The following is a 17,045-nucleotide window of genomic DNA, read 5'->3' on the forward strand; positions in this document are numbered from 1 at the left end:
GAAAGGAATTAATTAGATATCTTTAGTTTAAAAGTCTTTTTTTTTTTTAAATATATTATTTTAATAAATTTATAAAAAAACAACAACCAATAACCTCGAATTCCCCTCTAAATCATCTAAATCTTAGGGGGATTAAATTCCTATCTTTTTCTTTTTTTTTTTAATTTCAGGGCAAGTTAATGCCTTGCACAACTCCACGTATGGGGCTACCATCAACAGAGAAAGAGAGGAAAAGGGAAGAATAATGCTAATTGAGAAGAAAATGTTTTGTTATTCATCGATTCTTTATTATCTTTTCTTGCTTCTCTCTTTTTCAAGAAAAGCAGTCCACATGATAATTAAGACCAGTCCTTGTCTTCCCAACTAAAAATATGCATAGCAATGGTTATGGCTGTATCGTTGATGCTTCATCATCGTCACCTCTCTCTGCAGATGTGTTCAACCATCACATTCTAAGAAAACTGTGTCTGAGCAAACCCTCAAGACTTTGGACAGAGTCTTCAAATGCAAACTTAGTTGATAAAATGTGTGCTTTGTTATTACGGCCCTCGTACGTAAGCATTGGATTTTGTGTTGTCAAATCCCAGCTTCTTAATTCATTACAACCTCGAAACACTCTGCATCCAATGGATTAATTTGTTAGAACGATCTTTTACAAGACCCCCGTGATTTCATTTATATATATATATAAAGGCTTCAGCATCATATATAATTGTGATTTTGATATTCTAAATTAAGTTGGCCATACATCAAACCTTGAATAAAATAGACCCCCCAAATAATAATAATAAAAACATTGAGGATGGGACTGGAAACTTGAACTATCATTTGTTTACGTGGGATGCTTATGATAGAGCAAATTTACAGGTCCAGATGTTTTAAATTTTTTTTGTACAAGTCGAACAAATTTACTAACAAAAATGGATATATTTTTTAACATTATATTAGGTCATTAGTAAACATTATCTTCTTACAGCTAAGATTCCATGAAACGTCAGTTTTTTTGAATGACACCAATTATATATATATATATATATATATATATATATATATATATATATATATATATATAGGGGCAGAGCTGAAATGATAAAACAGGGAGGGCCAAAACTCAAAATATAATATATTATTAGAAATTTTATCTATTTAAATTAAAAATATATTATATTATACTATATACTATATTTAAACATTAAAAATACAAAACTTCAAAATATTTTGCAGGGTCCGGGCCCTTGCCCGCCTCCCCCTAATTCCGCCTCTATATATGTATATATTATTTCAGCCCATGGATCGTAGATTTTTTTTATTAAAATCTCTCCGTACATATTAGTCATTAATATTACATGAAAGTAATGTGTTTTTCTAAACAGAATCACTAAAAAAATCATATTTTTCATCAAATAATAATCTAGATCAGCTTGCATGTATCTCAATTAATCTTACAGGTCCTAAAGTTAACGACCATGTAAATTTCTAGTGATCTTGAGGTTTATAAGACTCGAATTAGCGACCTCTAGGAAGCAAATATAGGACCTGACCAGTTAAACTACACCCCTTAAAGTTTTTAAATGATATTTATATTGCATTGGTGGAATTTGATTTTTTGATGATGGTTGGTGATTATTTTTTTTGACATTTTATTAAAAAAAAAAAGTGCAAACCCATGTGCTATTTAATAAAAATTAGATAGAATGTAATGAAAGAGTTTTCTATCAAAACATGTCATACATATAGTGTACGAGTCGAAATCAGAAAAAAAAAAATAGGAGGTTGCCAAAAAAAACAAACTACAAATCAGGGAGTGTTTTTCAAAATAGCCTCTCTTTTTATTCACGAAAGGGTTGTGGATGGATGTAGATTATTTGCATCACCAACCATCGTATCCAAGTTCTAGTTCTCCTGGTTCTACGTCTCTTTTACTTTAAGGTGATGCATGTCTTGAACTATTTATATATTATTCCTAATTAATTATAGATACAAAAAAGAAAAGGGCACTTAAGCTAGCTAGCGAAGTAATACCATCAGCCTTAATCCTAATCTAGCGAGAATAATGGATTGTATATGAGTGTGTGTTCCCCAGCAAAAAGATCCAATATTGTTTTTGAATCGTATAATGAAGACGGTCCCCATTCCTGAGCTCTAAAGTTTTGATAGCTTTAATCGGACATGCTTAGGAAATTATGAAACTCGAGACCAACTCACAGGGATCTTAACATTTAACACTTGGATGTCTCCTTTACGAGTAGTATGCAATTATTGTAAACTCTCATCAACTAATTCGAGTTCTTAAATTCTATAGAGGACGTCGAGGTGATGGAGGAGAGCTTAGATCTCGTTTTGCAAAAGCGGCAGCTAGCTGTAAGGCATGAATTACACAAGACAAGTGCACAAGTTCATGCTATGTATGGTCATGTCATAATCACAGAATGAATATGCGTTAATAAATTTAATGAAACCATCCTGAACAGAGGAGAAATCCCCACTCTTCCCATCATCACCAGCTCTAGCATGCACCAGCAACTGCCAGGCTCGGAGCTTTATATATTAGGGTTGGAGCTGCAACAGGCAAGATTAAAAATCTCCATAGAATGAATTATTTTTTAATACTTATTAGTTTGAGTCGTTTTAAGATCATTACATGTTTATATTGTCATTAACTTTAGAATGCGTGAGATCAAGTTGACCAGAATATCTAAGTTTAAGATTAAAAAAAAAAATCTTCCTAAAATGACATGAACAGCCAATTTTACTGCTAAACATCTTAGGTTCTTTTGATGGAGGATTGTGTGAATTATAGGCGACGTAAAGGCAAGGCAGAAGAAAGATTGTATAAATCTTCTTTCTCTAATGGCCACCGACACCAGACCCACTACCACAAACGTGTGCGGGTGATGAGGCAGTCAATAATAGTTGAATTAAATGAGGAGCACATGCTTTGTGCCCTTGTCTACCTCAATAAGTCGTCTTAATTATTATATCGCCAGTCTATTATTTTTAGGTTTTACTTCTTACGTACATAATTGGATTGATAAATTCATCTTTTTTCTAATCGGAAAGTGCAAAGGATTTTGGATTATACATTGAGGTGATACTCTATCTACTATGACAAGGTTTATTATAGTAGTATCTTCTGTTTTTTTGTTTTACCTAATTATAAAAAAAAAATTACTTGGTTAGTGAAATAATCCTTACTTTTTATAATGGATGTTATATATAATTTTGTTTCAAATCTTAATTTTATAAAAAAACTAATATAATATTACTTTTATTTATAAAGACTTACTTTTCATTTATTTTATATATAAAAATCAATCTTATAACAGTTTTAATTAAATATATATGTTTTAAAATCTTCTTTTTATTATATATATATATTTTTAAAGCAATAGCAAAAGTTATCAAATTGCAAAACACACAAAACAAGAACAGTTAGTCATAATCAATGGCTACATCAATAACTCCAAACAACGCTACATTACCACAAAAATATTTGCAATGGATAAGAATTAAACAATCATAATAAATATAAAAATAAATTATATTAGATGTCTTTTTCTTTTCAAGATATAGCCTACCAAAAACCATGGTTATATCTGGCTTTGGCCAGACCTAGGATATTTTTACTGAGGCATGCTTTGTGCTGACATGTACTAGTCCAAAGCATTTAAAAATTTAATAAAATTAAACTTATATTTTTTAAATTTAATAATTTTAATAAAAAAAATATATAAAAATATATTAATAAAATCTTGAATCACGAGTAAAGAGAAGTGATAAAGAAAATCAAATATAAATCAAAGAAATGAAGCGTCATTATGTATAGTGCAGAAGAAACGCTACTTATATAATAATGGAGAAAACTGCAGTTATCAAGTCTAACCAAATATATTACAATAAATAAAATAAATAAACAAACAACTCATTGGCCTAGGCATTTTATTGTTTCATTTACCGTGGATTCACAGTTTCGCTTCTTCTTCTTTTTTTTCCATTCTTTGATTTTTTTTTTCTATGACCATAGTTTTTTTTTTTTTTTTTTTTTTCCAATCAGGTTTGTTCTCAGTTGGTTGGATTGAAATTCGGGCTGGATATTTGATTATCTTAATGATGATTGTTTTTCTTTTACTTTGGATTGACACTTGATTTTTTGACAGAATATTGTATAATATCGATGGATTATCCTGTGATATTTAAAAACTACTTCTATTAAAAAAAAAAAAAAAAAACCTTTATCAATGGAATCACGGATGATAACTGATTTTTTAAAAAACTTATCGTCAATAAAAAGTCTTAATTTCAGAAAACTTATCTTAATTAAAAAGTTTGGTCATTTCATACTAATACTAGGTTATCTTATTATTAAGTTGACTCGTCTGAGCCTCAATTTATTCTCGTATAATAACCTAGATGATTAAAAATTAAGAGCTCAAACCTAATTATAAAGAACCAACGGTCGATATAGTATAACCATTTATTGTGTTTAATATATCATAAACTTGATTTCTATCAGGTCCACTAAATGATTTAACATTTAATCATAAATCTAGATCGAGTTCCGGATAAAATGAAGGATCATCCTCATAAATCTCTTGTAATATAGTGTTATTAGTTTCATGAAAAAAAAAATAGTCAGCAAATTTTTTAAAAAATAATAACTTAAGAAAAAAATTGTTGAAATCAAACTTCCCATAAACTTTTGAGCTCGGCAATTCACGAGCTATAGCATCTTTTTTTTAGAGTCCTTGTTTCACGTACGAGTTTCAACAAAAAAGTTATGTCAATCTTAGATCACATATAAGAATTGTAGATTGCAAAAAAAAGTTATTGTTAGTTAAATATTTTTATATAAAACAATAATTTTAAGAAAAAAATTTGTAATAAAACAGAATCTTATCATTCGCTCCACGTGCAAAACAAATGCAATAGATCCGTTGATATGCATTTTAATTGAACTATGAATCTCCTTATTTTGGTTTTTCATACTATATCGGGACTACCACATGAAACACTCAAACATTACTTGCTAGATATAAGCTTTCCATATCACCTCTAAGACATGCAGAAATATGAAATCCCTCCATATAGTCACATTTTCCTAGCCTAAAGACCTATTTCTTCTTTATATTTCTTTGTTTTTTTTTTTGCGCCTTATATCAAAAATTATGTAATATATATTGTAAAAATAAATTATCGGTTAAGATAAAAAAAAATAAAATTTTATAAAATCTGAAAAAAAAAATTAGAACATTTTGACAAATTTTCCTTTGGCTCAAGAAACCATTAAGCTAAGATTTGAAGGCATGATGATCTTTTTACCATGATTCAATGTTTTCAAATGGTATAGGGGTAGATTAGTCTTCTTAATTCTTTAGAGTAATTAAATTACTTAAATACTCGGAAACAAAAAAAAAAGGATGGCTTAAGCCTAGAGGCCTCTATGTTTTATTATTATTATTATTATTATTATTATTAGAGGGAAAGTTTTGTTAATTTTGAACCTTGAAGTAATTAAATAATTTAACTTTAATAAAAAAAAATAAAAAAAAATAAACATAGAGGCCCTTAGGCTTAAGCCATCTTCTTCTTTTTTTTTTTTTTTTTGTTTCCGGGGTATTTAAATAAAAGGAAAACAAAACTTTGATGGAGTGTGCCACAAAAACGTCAACATGTGGGTGGCGTATGTAGTGTTTTCTAGTCACCGAACACCTCATTTCCTGTTGATATTTAAAAGGTCTTGGCATCTCCTCCGCAATGGAGCAGTGTGTGCGCCAAATGTACCTCGGGTTGGTGTTTGACAACTATTTTCTTTTTTAACCTTTCTTCTTTCTATTTACATTGAATTCCACATCAACTCCTTTAAAATTTTAAACCAATCTCTTCAATTATTTTTCATTAACATCTGGTCCATGTCCTATCAATTACCATTTTTTTTTATTTTAAATAATTTATAAAATTAGAATTTTTTTTTCAATTTCAACCCTTTCTATTTTTTTTTTATCTTTCAAATCTGGTTTATATTTTTTTTATTGCTATTTATTTTTTTAATTATTTTTTTTATAATTTCATCCTCGCTAGTTTTTTTTCTATCAAATTTGATCCTGTTCTTTTTATGTTATTTTTTTTTTACTTTGACAAGTTTTTTTTTTAAATAATTTCAATTTCATCCCCTTTTAATTTTCTTATCTTTCAAATTTTGTTCTTAATTTTTTTGTTGCGAATTTGAAATCTTAGTTCAAGTTTAAAAAGCTCACCTATAATTGCTTGATTTTTTTTTTGAAGCTTATGTTTTTCAAAGCTCATCATTCAATGTGATTGCTTGGTTTTTTTTCAAAAAAAAGTTTATATTTTTTAAATCTCATCATTCAATATTTATATAATAAGCAATTAGCAATTAGGCTCTGTTTGGTCTTTTTATTTGTTGTTTTTTAGGTTTTTTGTTCTCTACTTAAAAACTTTTTTAAAACATGTTTGCATTGCTTGACCCTTTTTTTTTAACAGATAATAAAAATGTTCTGGCCCAAAGTAAAATTGGTGGTGGTGAAAATAATTTTTTTTTTTTTTTTTAACTTTTCATGAAATAAGTCCTAAATGAACGACCACTTCGTAATAAAAATTCTCCCAAACGCAAAAGTCTGAATTCAACATGCAATTGTCTAAAGTAAATCACAAAGCTGTCTTTGTAAAATTACAAAACCATAGGGTTCTTGTTGTCATTTAACCAAACCTACTGTTTGCAGCTAATGAGGTCTTTTCGTGGATGGTGAAAGTGGAATCTTTGTATCCAGCAATCAAGACAAAGTAAAACCTGATGAGACTTGCATACTATCGAGATAGCAATGAGTTATCATCATAACCCTAAAACCTTCTTAGCTCTCTGTGCATTTAATGAAGGCTCCAAAAATCAACAGGATGCAAGCATAAACCTGTAAATAGATTGGCAAATAAACACTCAAAATCCTCCATAATACCACATCAGGGAAACTATCAAACTTCAACAATCTTCTGATATCCCTAAACTCAAACGTAAACATCGGCGTGCAAAGTCTGAATAGAGTAGCTCATCCCAAGTGCAAGTCCAGTCAACTTCCCTCGACAAAACCTGCATGCATCATAACCACAATCGCCCTTTAAAACGTCGGAAAAGCTCTCTTCTTTCTCTTCCTTTAAAATTCACAAATCACAGTAACATCGATCTATACTTAATCCTTTTGCAGATATTCCAGGTACTGAAAGCATTGCTGGATTATAGAGCACTGCACTTTCTCTGAGTAAAATCAAATAACATCCATTCACTTAATAAACACAATTCACAGGAAACTAGCAAGCAAGAATCCGGTAGCATTGTTAAACTCTACAACTGGGGCCTTGCAAACAAAACAAGAACAGGGATGCTGCCAAACTCAGCAAATCATCCACAAGGCTGTCTGTACTTGTAATATGCTTATATTAAATAAGCATTAAAGAAAATTTCCTGAGTACGCTACACAAATGAGACTCGAAATAAATGTTTCATAAACAACGCAGTATGAAGTGAAATTTATAAAATACCCCTGGATTTGAAGTTATTTCTTGAACTAGCAGACACTCATGTCAGTGAAATGCAAGAAATTCTAGGTGATTGAACCGGATGAGGCTCAGTCAGTCAAGGAAAATTGGAAAAGAAGTGGATAAAAACTGAAATCACTTAGCTGAGGAGCAAAATTTTGAAATCAAGCGCAGATTTGTGGCTCAGAGCAGACATATTGATCTTGATATGACTAGCTGCAAGAGAATGTAGCATGGATAAGCAAACATACAGTATCACAAGAGGACTCAAGCCCTATGGAAAAGAAGAGATAAAAACATTACAGCAACATCGTTTTACTCCTAAATCTTGCAGTAAGAAAAACACGTTGGTTGAGTTCCGTGCACTTATAACACACAAAAGAAGCTACATGATACTGGTTATGGACAATTTCCTCAATATGAGAAAAGGGAGAAAGGAAAAGAAAAACACAAAATGCACTAACAGATTTACAAAGACTTGGATATGGACAGCCATAAGCATCTGTTAGCAGTTTAAGCTCCGAAAGAAGACTAGCTCTTATTGCCAAATAAGAGCAAGGAAAACACATAAACCAATAAACAAAAGCAGCCTCTTCAGGTAATAATCCTGCTGTCCTTGACCATGGTGCTGACGATATCCATGTGGATGGCCGCCATGAAATGAATTAAACCCATAAGGAAAGCCAGCAGGACCATACATGGCAGCATCAGGAAATCCATGCACTTGAAGGTTAAAAAGTGAAGGGATAAGACCACCAAAAGCAGCAGAAAATGTGAAATTCCCAAGCCTGGCAGTTGCCATTGGTGCAAAACCTCCCAACCCTCCCATAAATCCAAACCCATGCTGGCCAAAATGATTTGGTTCTGGGGGAGGAGCAGTTTCAGGTCGCTGCCCAGCAGGACGGTTGGGAATATTAACACCAGGAATGGACTTTGATCTCGGGTCAGTCGATGTTTTCCCTCTGCCATACAAAGGAACTAACTTCTCCTCTTCCACTAGAGCCTTACAAACCGGACATTCCCGGGATTTTGAGTGAAAGTGAAGCCATTTGTAGAGACAAGGCCAGCAGAAAAGATGGCCACACAAAGTTACAATCGGATCCTGAGCTAAGTCAAAGCAAATATTGCATTCAAAATTACCAGCATCACCATTTCCATTGTTGCTAGTAAATGAAGAGTTATGTGGAGCCCTACTAGTCGATTCCCCAAACCCACTTGCCATCTATCAAAACCCAGCCAAGTCCCTACAAATCACATTAAAAAAAAAAAAAAACATTAATCAATACCGTGCCAGCTCTTAAAATCCCCCAAAAGCACAATTTTCACAAATTTGAAACCTTAATAGAGCAAAATCACGATGCCGAAGTAAATGAACAAATCATGAATGGTAAAGGGCTATATTCACAAACGATAAAAGGTGAAATTTTTTTTAGAAGGTCAGGAGGGTTTTGTTTCGCAATTCCAGATTTTCAAGCAATTGGCAATTTTACCATGGCGTCAATTTCAATTAACCAGACAACAAGTTAAATATAATTCAAGCCTCCAGATTAGATTCATGACAAGAAAATGAAATCTAATAAACTAAAAACACCAAATCCTCAGATATCTCTGTCTCTTAATATAATAATTCCGGGTCGCAATAAAGAACATCTAGATCCAGACTAATACAATAATTCTAGAAGATCGACACATTCACAAATCAACAAAAGTGCAAAAGGGGAAATCTGATCGGAAGAGATTAAGAGACAGAGAAATTACTGACCTTTTTGGATAGAGATGCGTATCGATTGAGTCAAAATGGAAAATGCCAGAGACCACGCAAATAAAAATATAAAAACAAAACGTAAAAAAAAATCATTTTGACTGTAAAAGAAAGAAAGAAATCTGATTTTTCATTTTATTTCCTTTTCTTCTACGCCAAAATTTTGCCCCTGTTTTGGCCCCGGTGATGCTGCATTTGATCCATCTACTTTTAGTTTATTTTATTTGGTCCCTTCCTATATTTTATTTGGTCCTTTCCTATATTTGTTTTTTAATCTTACTGTCATCTCTCTACCCTTTGTTTTATACACACACTAGCCATCTAAATCTTGGTTACGTCATTTCATTTCGAGAGTTGTATGAAAACTGATTGGGAAAAATGTCGGTGCTTATCCTTAAAGATTGAAATGTTATTGATGAAGTAGTTGGTAAATTTTAATGATATGTTAACCAGAAATATCATTTGGTCGAGAAAGGAAGTGCTTGGTTGCATAGAAAATAATTCATGTTTGCACTGATGATCATTTGTTAGAAAATATGATGCCTTCCTGCTTCAAATTTTGTTTCTCTATATATTTTTTAATAAAAAAACATATAACCTATTTGTTTTTTTTTTTAAAAAATATTTTTGAAAAAATTTGAATTTTTTTTATTTTTTTATTAATTTTAAATTAATATATTTTTAGTGTTTTTTAAATTATTTTAATGTGTTAATATTAAAAATAATAATAAAAAAAAACTATTTATATATATTTTAATATAAAAAATTATTTAAAAAACAATTATAATTACATTCTCAAAATCTATACATACAAGTTACAACCTCATATTTTGACTCGTCGTAGCTTAAAAAAGACACGTCTAAAAAAGGAAGAAAAGGTGTGGGGGTTAGCCATTTCGGCCACGGCCCAAACGGTGGGTGGGTGTGGGTGTTTTGAAATTATACACCTTCATTGCTATCACATAATTAGCAGAAATGAAAAAAAAAAACTTGCTTGTTTTGTACATGTGATGTCACCTTTTGTTTGTTTGTATCGTGATACAACATACATATATAATATACATACATACATACATACATACATATATATATATATATATGTATATGTATGTATGTGTGTGTGTTTTTATGGCAATTGGAAATTGTTAGGTAAAATATCAATATATAATTTATATTATTTTTTAATATATTTTTTCAAGTAAGTTTTTTGACTTAAAATTCGCATAACTTTACATTATTTTTTGTTTAATTTTTATCAAAAAAAAAAAAAATGAGATTCGAACTCGTAACCGTTTAATCATGAAAACTTTGATACCATATCAAAAAACAATCTCAATTCAAAGTTTAAACTATTAAAAAATATAATTTATATTATTTTTTAATAATAAGTGATCATAAAAAAAAACTAGAAAATAATTCTTGATTCTCTTGGAGACATCAGGAAAGGATACACATTCAATTATTCAGCTTTTTTATATTATCTTGCCCTGGGAAACTGAGGAACGTTTTTCTTTTAACTCCTCTTAAAAAGCGAAAATCAGGTTTCGATCTCATGCATTTTACTTTATTTGTTTTTTTTTAATATGAGATTGTGGTGAAATGTATTTTTAATAGATTTTGTATTTTTTAACCTTTAAATTTATTTTTTTAATAGTTTTAATAGGTTGATGGTAGAAATAAAATTTTAAAAATAAAAAAATATTATTTTAATATTTATAAATAAAAAATATTTTTAAAAACAATATTTCAAGCGTTCATCCTCTTATTCATTTATATTTTACATTCCATCCATCTTCTCTCCCAAACAGAGCGTAAAGAATAAGGCTATGCTGAAGTATGCAGGGCCGCCATTATAGAAACTTCAAATAAATCCCATCTCGGAAGCAAATTGGACAATTATAGAAACCGAAATTCGTAACCTGGTTAGCTCACAGCAATCTGATTGGACAATTTAACTACCCCTGGTTGAAGCAAGACACCAAATTCCTTGCTTTGATAGAGAGAGGGAGGGGGGGTAGGAACAGAATCATTTTTTAAAAAGTTTGATTTTTTTACTGCCATTCTTTCTTTCTTTCTTTTGTTTAATTAAAATAAAAACATCTTGTTCAATCCAAAGAGCCATCCGATAGTAGTCATATCATTAATCTACATGTACCTAAAATAATTAAAAATTAATTCAAAGAGCTTTCTTTTTATGTTCCAAAACTAAGCTCAATGAGCTGGACCACCACCACCGATCCCTAATAGCTAGCTAGTTAATAATTATAAACAAGTGCGATGTGATGTGATACCTTCTGTTTCCGAATCTAGATTCCAAAATCCTTCCTGTTCTATTGCCTTTGGCTTCCTATTGTTGCCTTGTAAGAATATGCCTACGCTTTTCTTCTTTCTTTCGTCTTCTCGCTAACAACTCATTCTTTGAGCCCAAACTCTTTGAGCTCTCTGTTCTCTCTACAGATACACAGGTAACTCGTCTTTCAATTCAGCTCTCCTTCATTTCACAGATCGTTTTAGAATTATGCTGCTGTTTCTATACATGTGTATATATTTGAGGCATGAATTGATGGAGCTTGTGAATTTTAGATTCCATGTTAATTGTGAATCACGTGTATTAGGAATGTGAATCTATCGGTTTTGTGTTTATGTTGAGAGAGTGGGTGCTTGCTTGCTTAAGCTTCAATAGCTTAACCAAAAAGGCATCTTTAATTGCTCGTTTATGGAAATCAGGAATAATGGAGTTGGTAACACAACGTTAAAATAATTGTCTGTGCTAGCTAGTTGTAGTTTTAACTGACGATCAATGGTTTTGTTGAACTGGAACAATAGATTGATGGCCCAAATTAACTCATGGATGGAAAACAGTGAGGATTTTAGGTAATTCGAATTTCAGTGTTGACCATTATTCCTTACGCATGGCCACTTTTTTTATGATATTAATGGTTTTTTCTATGGTCCCGAAATAATAAATTTGGAATCAATACCTAATTAAAATATGACTGTCATGAATCAGGTAAACTATTATAACAGGTTAATGCTACTGGTTTGAATCATGCTTGAAAACATTTAACAAAACAGCACCAATAGTGTGCTAGTGCTAGTGTCTTAATGTTTTTTGTTTTCTTGGTGATGTGAAAATGGGCTGTTTGTTCTAGTTGAGGGACTGCCTCAACTTGATATTGTCTGTCATTGTGCAGCCAAAGAATTTCTATTTCACTGACATCCAAGAGCCTCGCTAACTGTGGTTTATTCGCATGAGAAGGTTTTTATTGAAGAAAGTATGCATCATTGTTCAGCTTCTCGTGACTTTACCTTGGATTAGCCCGAGAACTGGAGTTCTTGTGTTGCAACTCCAGTTGGCTGTTTGACAATGAGAAGCACCATGGTGTTGTGTGCTTGTGCATTTTTTCTAGATTCTGTTATCATTTGGATATTTAGCTTGTTCTTTGTAAAATGATGAGGTTAAGGGATATTTCATTTGACTCTCGAGGCACATTGTATTGCAGCTGGCTTTGGGAGGCAGGTGGTTTTAATTGAAAGTGGAAGGAAATGGAAGAAACTTGCAAGCCTCTCGAAACCGATGATAGACTAAAGCACCACCCTTTAACTCCTTTTAGGTTGATAAGGGGTCTTATATGTTTGTTGGTGTATCTTTCTACTGCTTTTATGTTTCTAGTATATTTTGCACCTGTTGTGGCTGTCCTGATGCGCCTTTTCAGCATCCACTATAGTAGAAAAACAACCTCCTTCCTCTTTGCTATTTGGTTAGCTTTGTGGCCCTTTCTATTCGAAAAGATAAATGGGACCAAAGTTGTATTTTCTGGAGATGTAGTTCCACCAAAAGAACGTGTTTTGATAATTGCTAATCACAGAACTGAGGTTGATTGGATGTACTTGTGGGATCTGGCATTGCGGAAGGGGTGTCTGGGCTACATCAAGTACATTCTCAAGAGCAGCTTGATGAAACTACCTGTCTTTGGTTGGGGATTCCATATTTTGGAGTTCATTTCAGTTGAGAGGAATTGGGAAGTTGATGAACCTATCATGCGTCAAATGCTTTCGACTTTCAAAGATCCTCAAGATCCCTTGTGGCTAGCACTTTTCCCTGAAGGAACTGATTTTAGGTACTGCGTTTCTCCCCTTTAATCTCTTTGATTATTCAATGTGCAGGCATGTTTACCCGAATTATCAAGCTTAATTTTTTTAAAAGAAAAACATGTCAGCATCAAGACTGACTTTCCTATTCTGGCTACTAACTAAAATCAGATATCTCACATAGAGTAATTGATGGGCTCTCCTGTTTTTAATTTTTGGCAGTGAACAGAAATGCCAGAGGAGCCAAAAGTTTGCCAATGAAGTTGGACTTCCTGTGCTTAAGAATGTGCTACTTCCTAAAACAAGGGGTTTTTGCGTATGCTTGGAAGTCCTACGGGGTTCCTTGGATGCAGGTTCTTTTTTAGTAATTTCATTCCTGTCAGTGCGATGATCATATGCATTTGATAATATTATTTGTGTTTAATCCTCTCAAGCAGAAAAATATACATATTCGATTCCATACTGTTTTAGAAAGTAGCCTGTCTCGCTATCAGTAGATCACTGCTGCCAAGTATTATGGTATTAGTGCTGGAATTCTTGCAAGTTCATCCCAACATCACAATCTCTGTTTGCATGAAGAGAACGATTCTGTTTTTCCCCTTCTTTTTATTGCTCCTTCTGACATTTATTATATACTTGTCATGTTTCCTATGTTTGCAGTTTATGATGTGAGTATTGCGTATAAGCACCAACTGCCTACCTTTCTGGACAACGTATTTGGTACTGATCCCTCAGAAGTTCACATTCATGTTCAGCGTATCCCAGCCAGGGAGATCCCAGCTTCTGATTCTGAGGCTGCTACGTGGTTAATGGATAGGTTCCAGCTCAAGGATCGTTTGCTCTCAGACTTCAAAGCTCACGGCCATTTCCCTAACGAAGGAACAGAACAAGAACTTTCTACACTGAGATGCTTGGTAAATTTTACTGTGGTAATTTCATTGACTGCATTGTTCATTTACCTTACATTTTTTTCATCCATTTGGTTTAAAACATATGTGAGTTTAGCTTGCGCCTGCCTTGCTTCAGCTACTCACTTTAATTTTCGGCCATTACCAGTTACGAAATTGTTATAGCATTGCTTAGTGCAAGAAATGAATAGTTTTGCTATAGAAGACGGTCAAAATTACAGTTAAGGTCTCTTGTGAACATAGAAGCAATATGATCAAATGTTCCATTTCAGTATTCTGTTCTGATTTATTATTTGGGCAACATGACAGAACTGTTTACTGACTGGGTTTTTAAAGAATGCAAGATCACCGCCAAAATGTTTTGACTTGACGCATAGAAATGCTTCATCACTTGAATACCACGAAAACCATGGCATTATGCAATGTAAAATGGTAAAGATGGAGCATAGCGACCCTTGTTACTAGGCTGGGTTAGCTGTCAACTCTAGTACGCACTAAGAGTCAGCTCTCAAGTCCTTTTTATCTGTTGTGTACTCCACTTCATACACCTACATTCCTTGTTGTCAGCTCTCAACCAGGTTATGTTCTCTCTCTACAACTCATAAAATCAAACCACACCTTTTGTACTAGAATTCTCAGAATAGGATCTCATCTCAGCGACAACCGCCCTAATCTGAAGTTCCTCGCTTGCGGCTTCTGTGCTGTAAAGAATCAGCCCTTATCAGCTCAAGCGCCCACCGAGAGTCAGCTCTCAAGTTCTTCTATGGGTTGCGTAACTCAACCTCGTAGACCCGGGTTCTCTCTGCTTCCTAGGCGTCAGCTCTCAGCAAGTTATGTTCCCTTTCTATATCTCATACCTTACCTTTTCTACTGGATTTCTCAGAATAGGATTTCATCTCAGCGACAACCATCCTACTCGAAGTTGCTAGCTTGAAGCTTCTGTGCTTAAGGAATCACCAATTGGGTTGGACTCGTAACATCTTGGATTCGCACCGAAGTGTGGATTCAAGTCGCTGTCTTCCATCGAGGTCCAGTAAGAATTAGGAAAGCCCTGATCGCAAGAGACCAGCCCATCAAAACTTTTCTTTTTGTTTCGTCGTGACTGGTTGAAGTGAGGGGTTTAGAAAAGAAAGGATAAACTGAATTTGGACTGGAGGGTTCGAAGCTAAGAGAAGATTATTTTTTAGTTGTGCAATTCAATCCTGGATTATTGAACTAAAGAAAAAAGGTGATATCAAATGGAGAACCGACTGCCATGACGAATGGATGCTGCAGTACCTGGCTACCTGCCCTTCTGCTTACCGATTTCAATCATCTTTTGTCCTTTATCCCAACTTGTCAATTCTTCACCATCTGCATATTGAATAGACACGAAAACATTCCAAAAAGGGGATACGTGCAGCTAATATTGTCGTGCTCAAGCAGTGACTACTCCTTTTTGGTGAACAAGATCGATCTATCGTGTTCAAAAATGGATGTGGCGCTTGCAGGGTTAGGTGTTGTTGTGTCTGTCTATCTGTCTCTCTGTCAAAGCAAACCATCATTACATATTGATGTTGTGTGATAAGACAATTCAATGCATTCAAGCTAATTCAACACAATCATTTAAAAAATTCACCTAATTTCATAGCAAATCATTTCATGATTAAAAATCTTAATCTCATCACCAAAATAAAATTTTTACAATAAACAATATCAATTCAATTAAAAATTAACTAAAAACTACATCTAACAAATCTCATCGATAAGTTTGCACCATCAAAATCACGAGCATGTCATCGTGTATAATAAACAACCTCATCATCCTATGTTGCATTGTTTAAACATTGAGTCTCTCTAACCTCGTCAAATAAGTCGAATAAGACAAACACAATAAAACCAAGTATTGAAAGCATTGTCCATAACAATTTCAGTAGCATCACGCCATGCATGTAGCAAATGTGTGGCTTTATAGGTCGCACATGCAATGGCGGAGCCATGTAGGGTCAAGAGGGGGCAATTGCCCCATAATCTTTTTTTTTTCTTTTCAAAACATATATTTTTTATATTAGAATATTAATAATATCTTAGCAGGTTTAATTTTCTTTGTTGGCTACTAATTAACCAAAGTTAGCTATTGTTAACTTACAACATAATATAATATATGTGTGTGTGTGTTTGTCCAATATATTTCACTCATCTTTTCTCTTTCTTTCTTTTTCTTTAATTAATTAAGGGTCTTTATTCTTTCTTTCAAGCTAGTATTCTTGCCTCCTTTTCTTTGGTAAATTTTCTCTTCAAGTCCTAAGCTATTAATTAGTCTTATGCTTTATATTTTAGGTAAGTTTCCTTAATGTTTTATATTTGCTTCATTATTTAATTTTAGTTTTATTCCTTTACAATTAGTTATTGAAAATGTTAAGATTTATGATAATTTAAAAGTGTTGAATTAATATGTGTATGATTAATATTATATGCATATGGATATGAAATGAAATAGGTTTTGATGAATTAGTAAGTATTTTGTTATGAATTTCATATTAAAAATGGATGATGATGTACTAGTGATTAAAAATGAAGTATAGGACAACCCAAAAAATTAGAGACTATATATATATAACATTTATGTTTAACCCACCTATAGAAAACAATAAATCAACAATAAACTATATTAGTTTGTTGTGACAATCCTTTTAAGTTATGATTTTAGTTACTCTATACCACATGTTAGCATAAATTGTTGTCAAGAACTTCAC

General features: G+C 32.5%; 2 protein-coding genes across 7 annotated transcripts; one reads left to right on the plus strand and one right to left on the minus strand.

Annotated features, from left to right (window-relative positions):
* Positions 1-6,906: 6,906 nt before the first annotated feature.
* On the minus strand, positions 6,907-9,540 carry LOC118028087 (uncharacterized). 5 transcript variants are annotated; one of them, XR_004683949.2, is made up of 4 exons: positions 9,311-9,539; positions 7,852-8,792; positions 7,203-7,764; positions 6,907-7,102 (listed from the first exon to the last, which is right to left on the minus strand). XR_004683949.2 is itself a non-coding variant. In XM_035031612.2 (2 exons), the coding sequence occupies exon 2, from the start codon at positions 8,768-8,770 to the stop codon at positions 8,087-8,089; it is 684 nt and encodes a 227-aa protein (XP_034887503.1). In that variant the 5' UTR covers positions 8,771-8,792; positions 9,311-9,539; the 3' UTR covers positions 7,828-8,086. The 5 variants fall into 5 exon arrangements, 1 of the variants encoding a protein (XP_034887503.1); XR_012169253.1 differs by lacking the exon at positions 7,203-7,764 and having other exon boundaries at positions 8,013-8,792; positions 9,311-9,540; XR_004683950.2 differs by having other exon boundaries at positions 6,907-7,764; positions 8,013-8,792; positions 9,311-9,540.
* A 1,739-nt stretch (positions 9,541-11,279) lies between these two features.
* LOC118028085 (probable 1-acyl-sn-glycerol-3-phosphate acyltransferase 4) lies at positions 11,280-14,581 on the plus strand. Of its 2 annotated transcripts, XM_035031610.2 has the most exons (5): positions 11,280-11,775; positions 12,505-12,585; positions 12,814-13,431; positions 13,625-13,755; positions 14,063-14,581. In XM_035031610.2, the coding sequence occupies exons 3-5, from the start codon at positions 12,857-12,859 to the stop codon at positions 14,473-14,475; spliced, it is 1,119 nt and encodes a 372-aa protein (XP_034887501.1). In that variant the 5' UTR covers positions 11,280-11,775; positions 12,505-12,585; positions 12,814-12,856; the 3' UTR covers positions 14,476-14,581. The 2 variants fall into 2 exon arrangements, with proteins under 2 accessions (XP_034887501.1, XP_034887500.1); XM_035031609.2 differs by lacking the exon at positions 12,505-12,585 and having other exon boundaries at positions 11,283-11,775.
* The last annotated feature ends 2,464 nt before the right edge of the window (positions 14,582-17,045 follow it).

Source organism: Populus alba, chromosome 2 (assembly GCF_005239225.2).
Source record: "Populus alba chromosome 2, ASM523922v2, whole genome shotgun sequence".
Lineage (NCBI taxonomy): Eukaryota > Viridiplantae > Streptophyta > Magnoliopsida > Malpighiales > Salicaceae > Populus > Populus alba.

What these genes read in the sequence shown, in the direction of transcription:
- LOC118028087 (XM_035031612.2), bottom strand. Translation starts at nt 8,770, where the DNA reads ATGGCAAGTGGGTTTGGGGAATCGACTAGTAGGGCTCCACATAACTCT.
- LOC118028085 (XM_035031610.2), top strand. Translation starts at nt 12,857, where the DNA reads ATGGAAGAAACTTGCAAGCCTCTCGAAACCGATGATAGACTAAAGCAC. An exon ending in CCTGAAGGAACTGATTTTAG is followed by an intron (nt 13,432 to 13,624) that starts GTACTGCGTTTC and finishes AATTTTTGGCAG; the next exon opens with TGAACAGAAATGCCAGAGGA. An exon ending in ACGGGGTTCCTTGGATGCAG is followed by an intron (nt 13,756 to 14,062) that starts GTTCTTTTTTAG and finishes CTATGTTTGCAG; the next exon opens with TTTATGATGTGAGTATTGCG.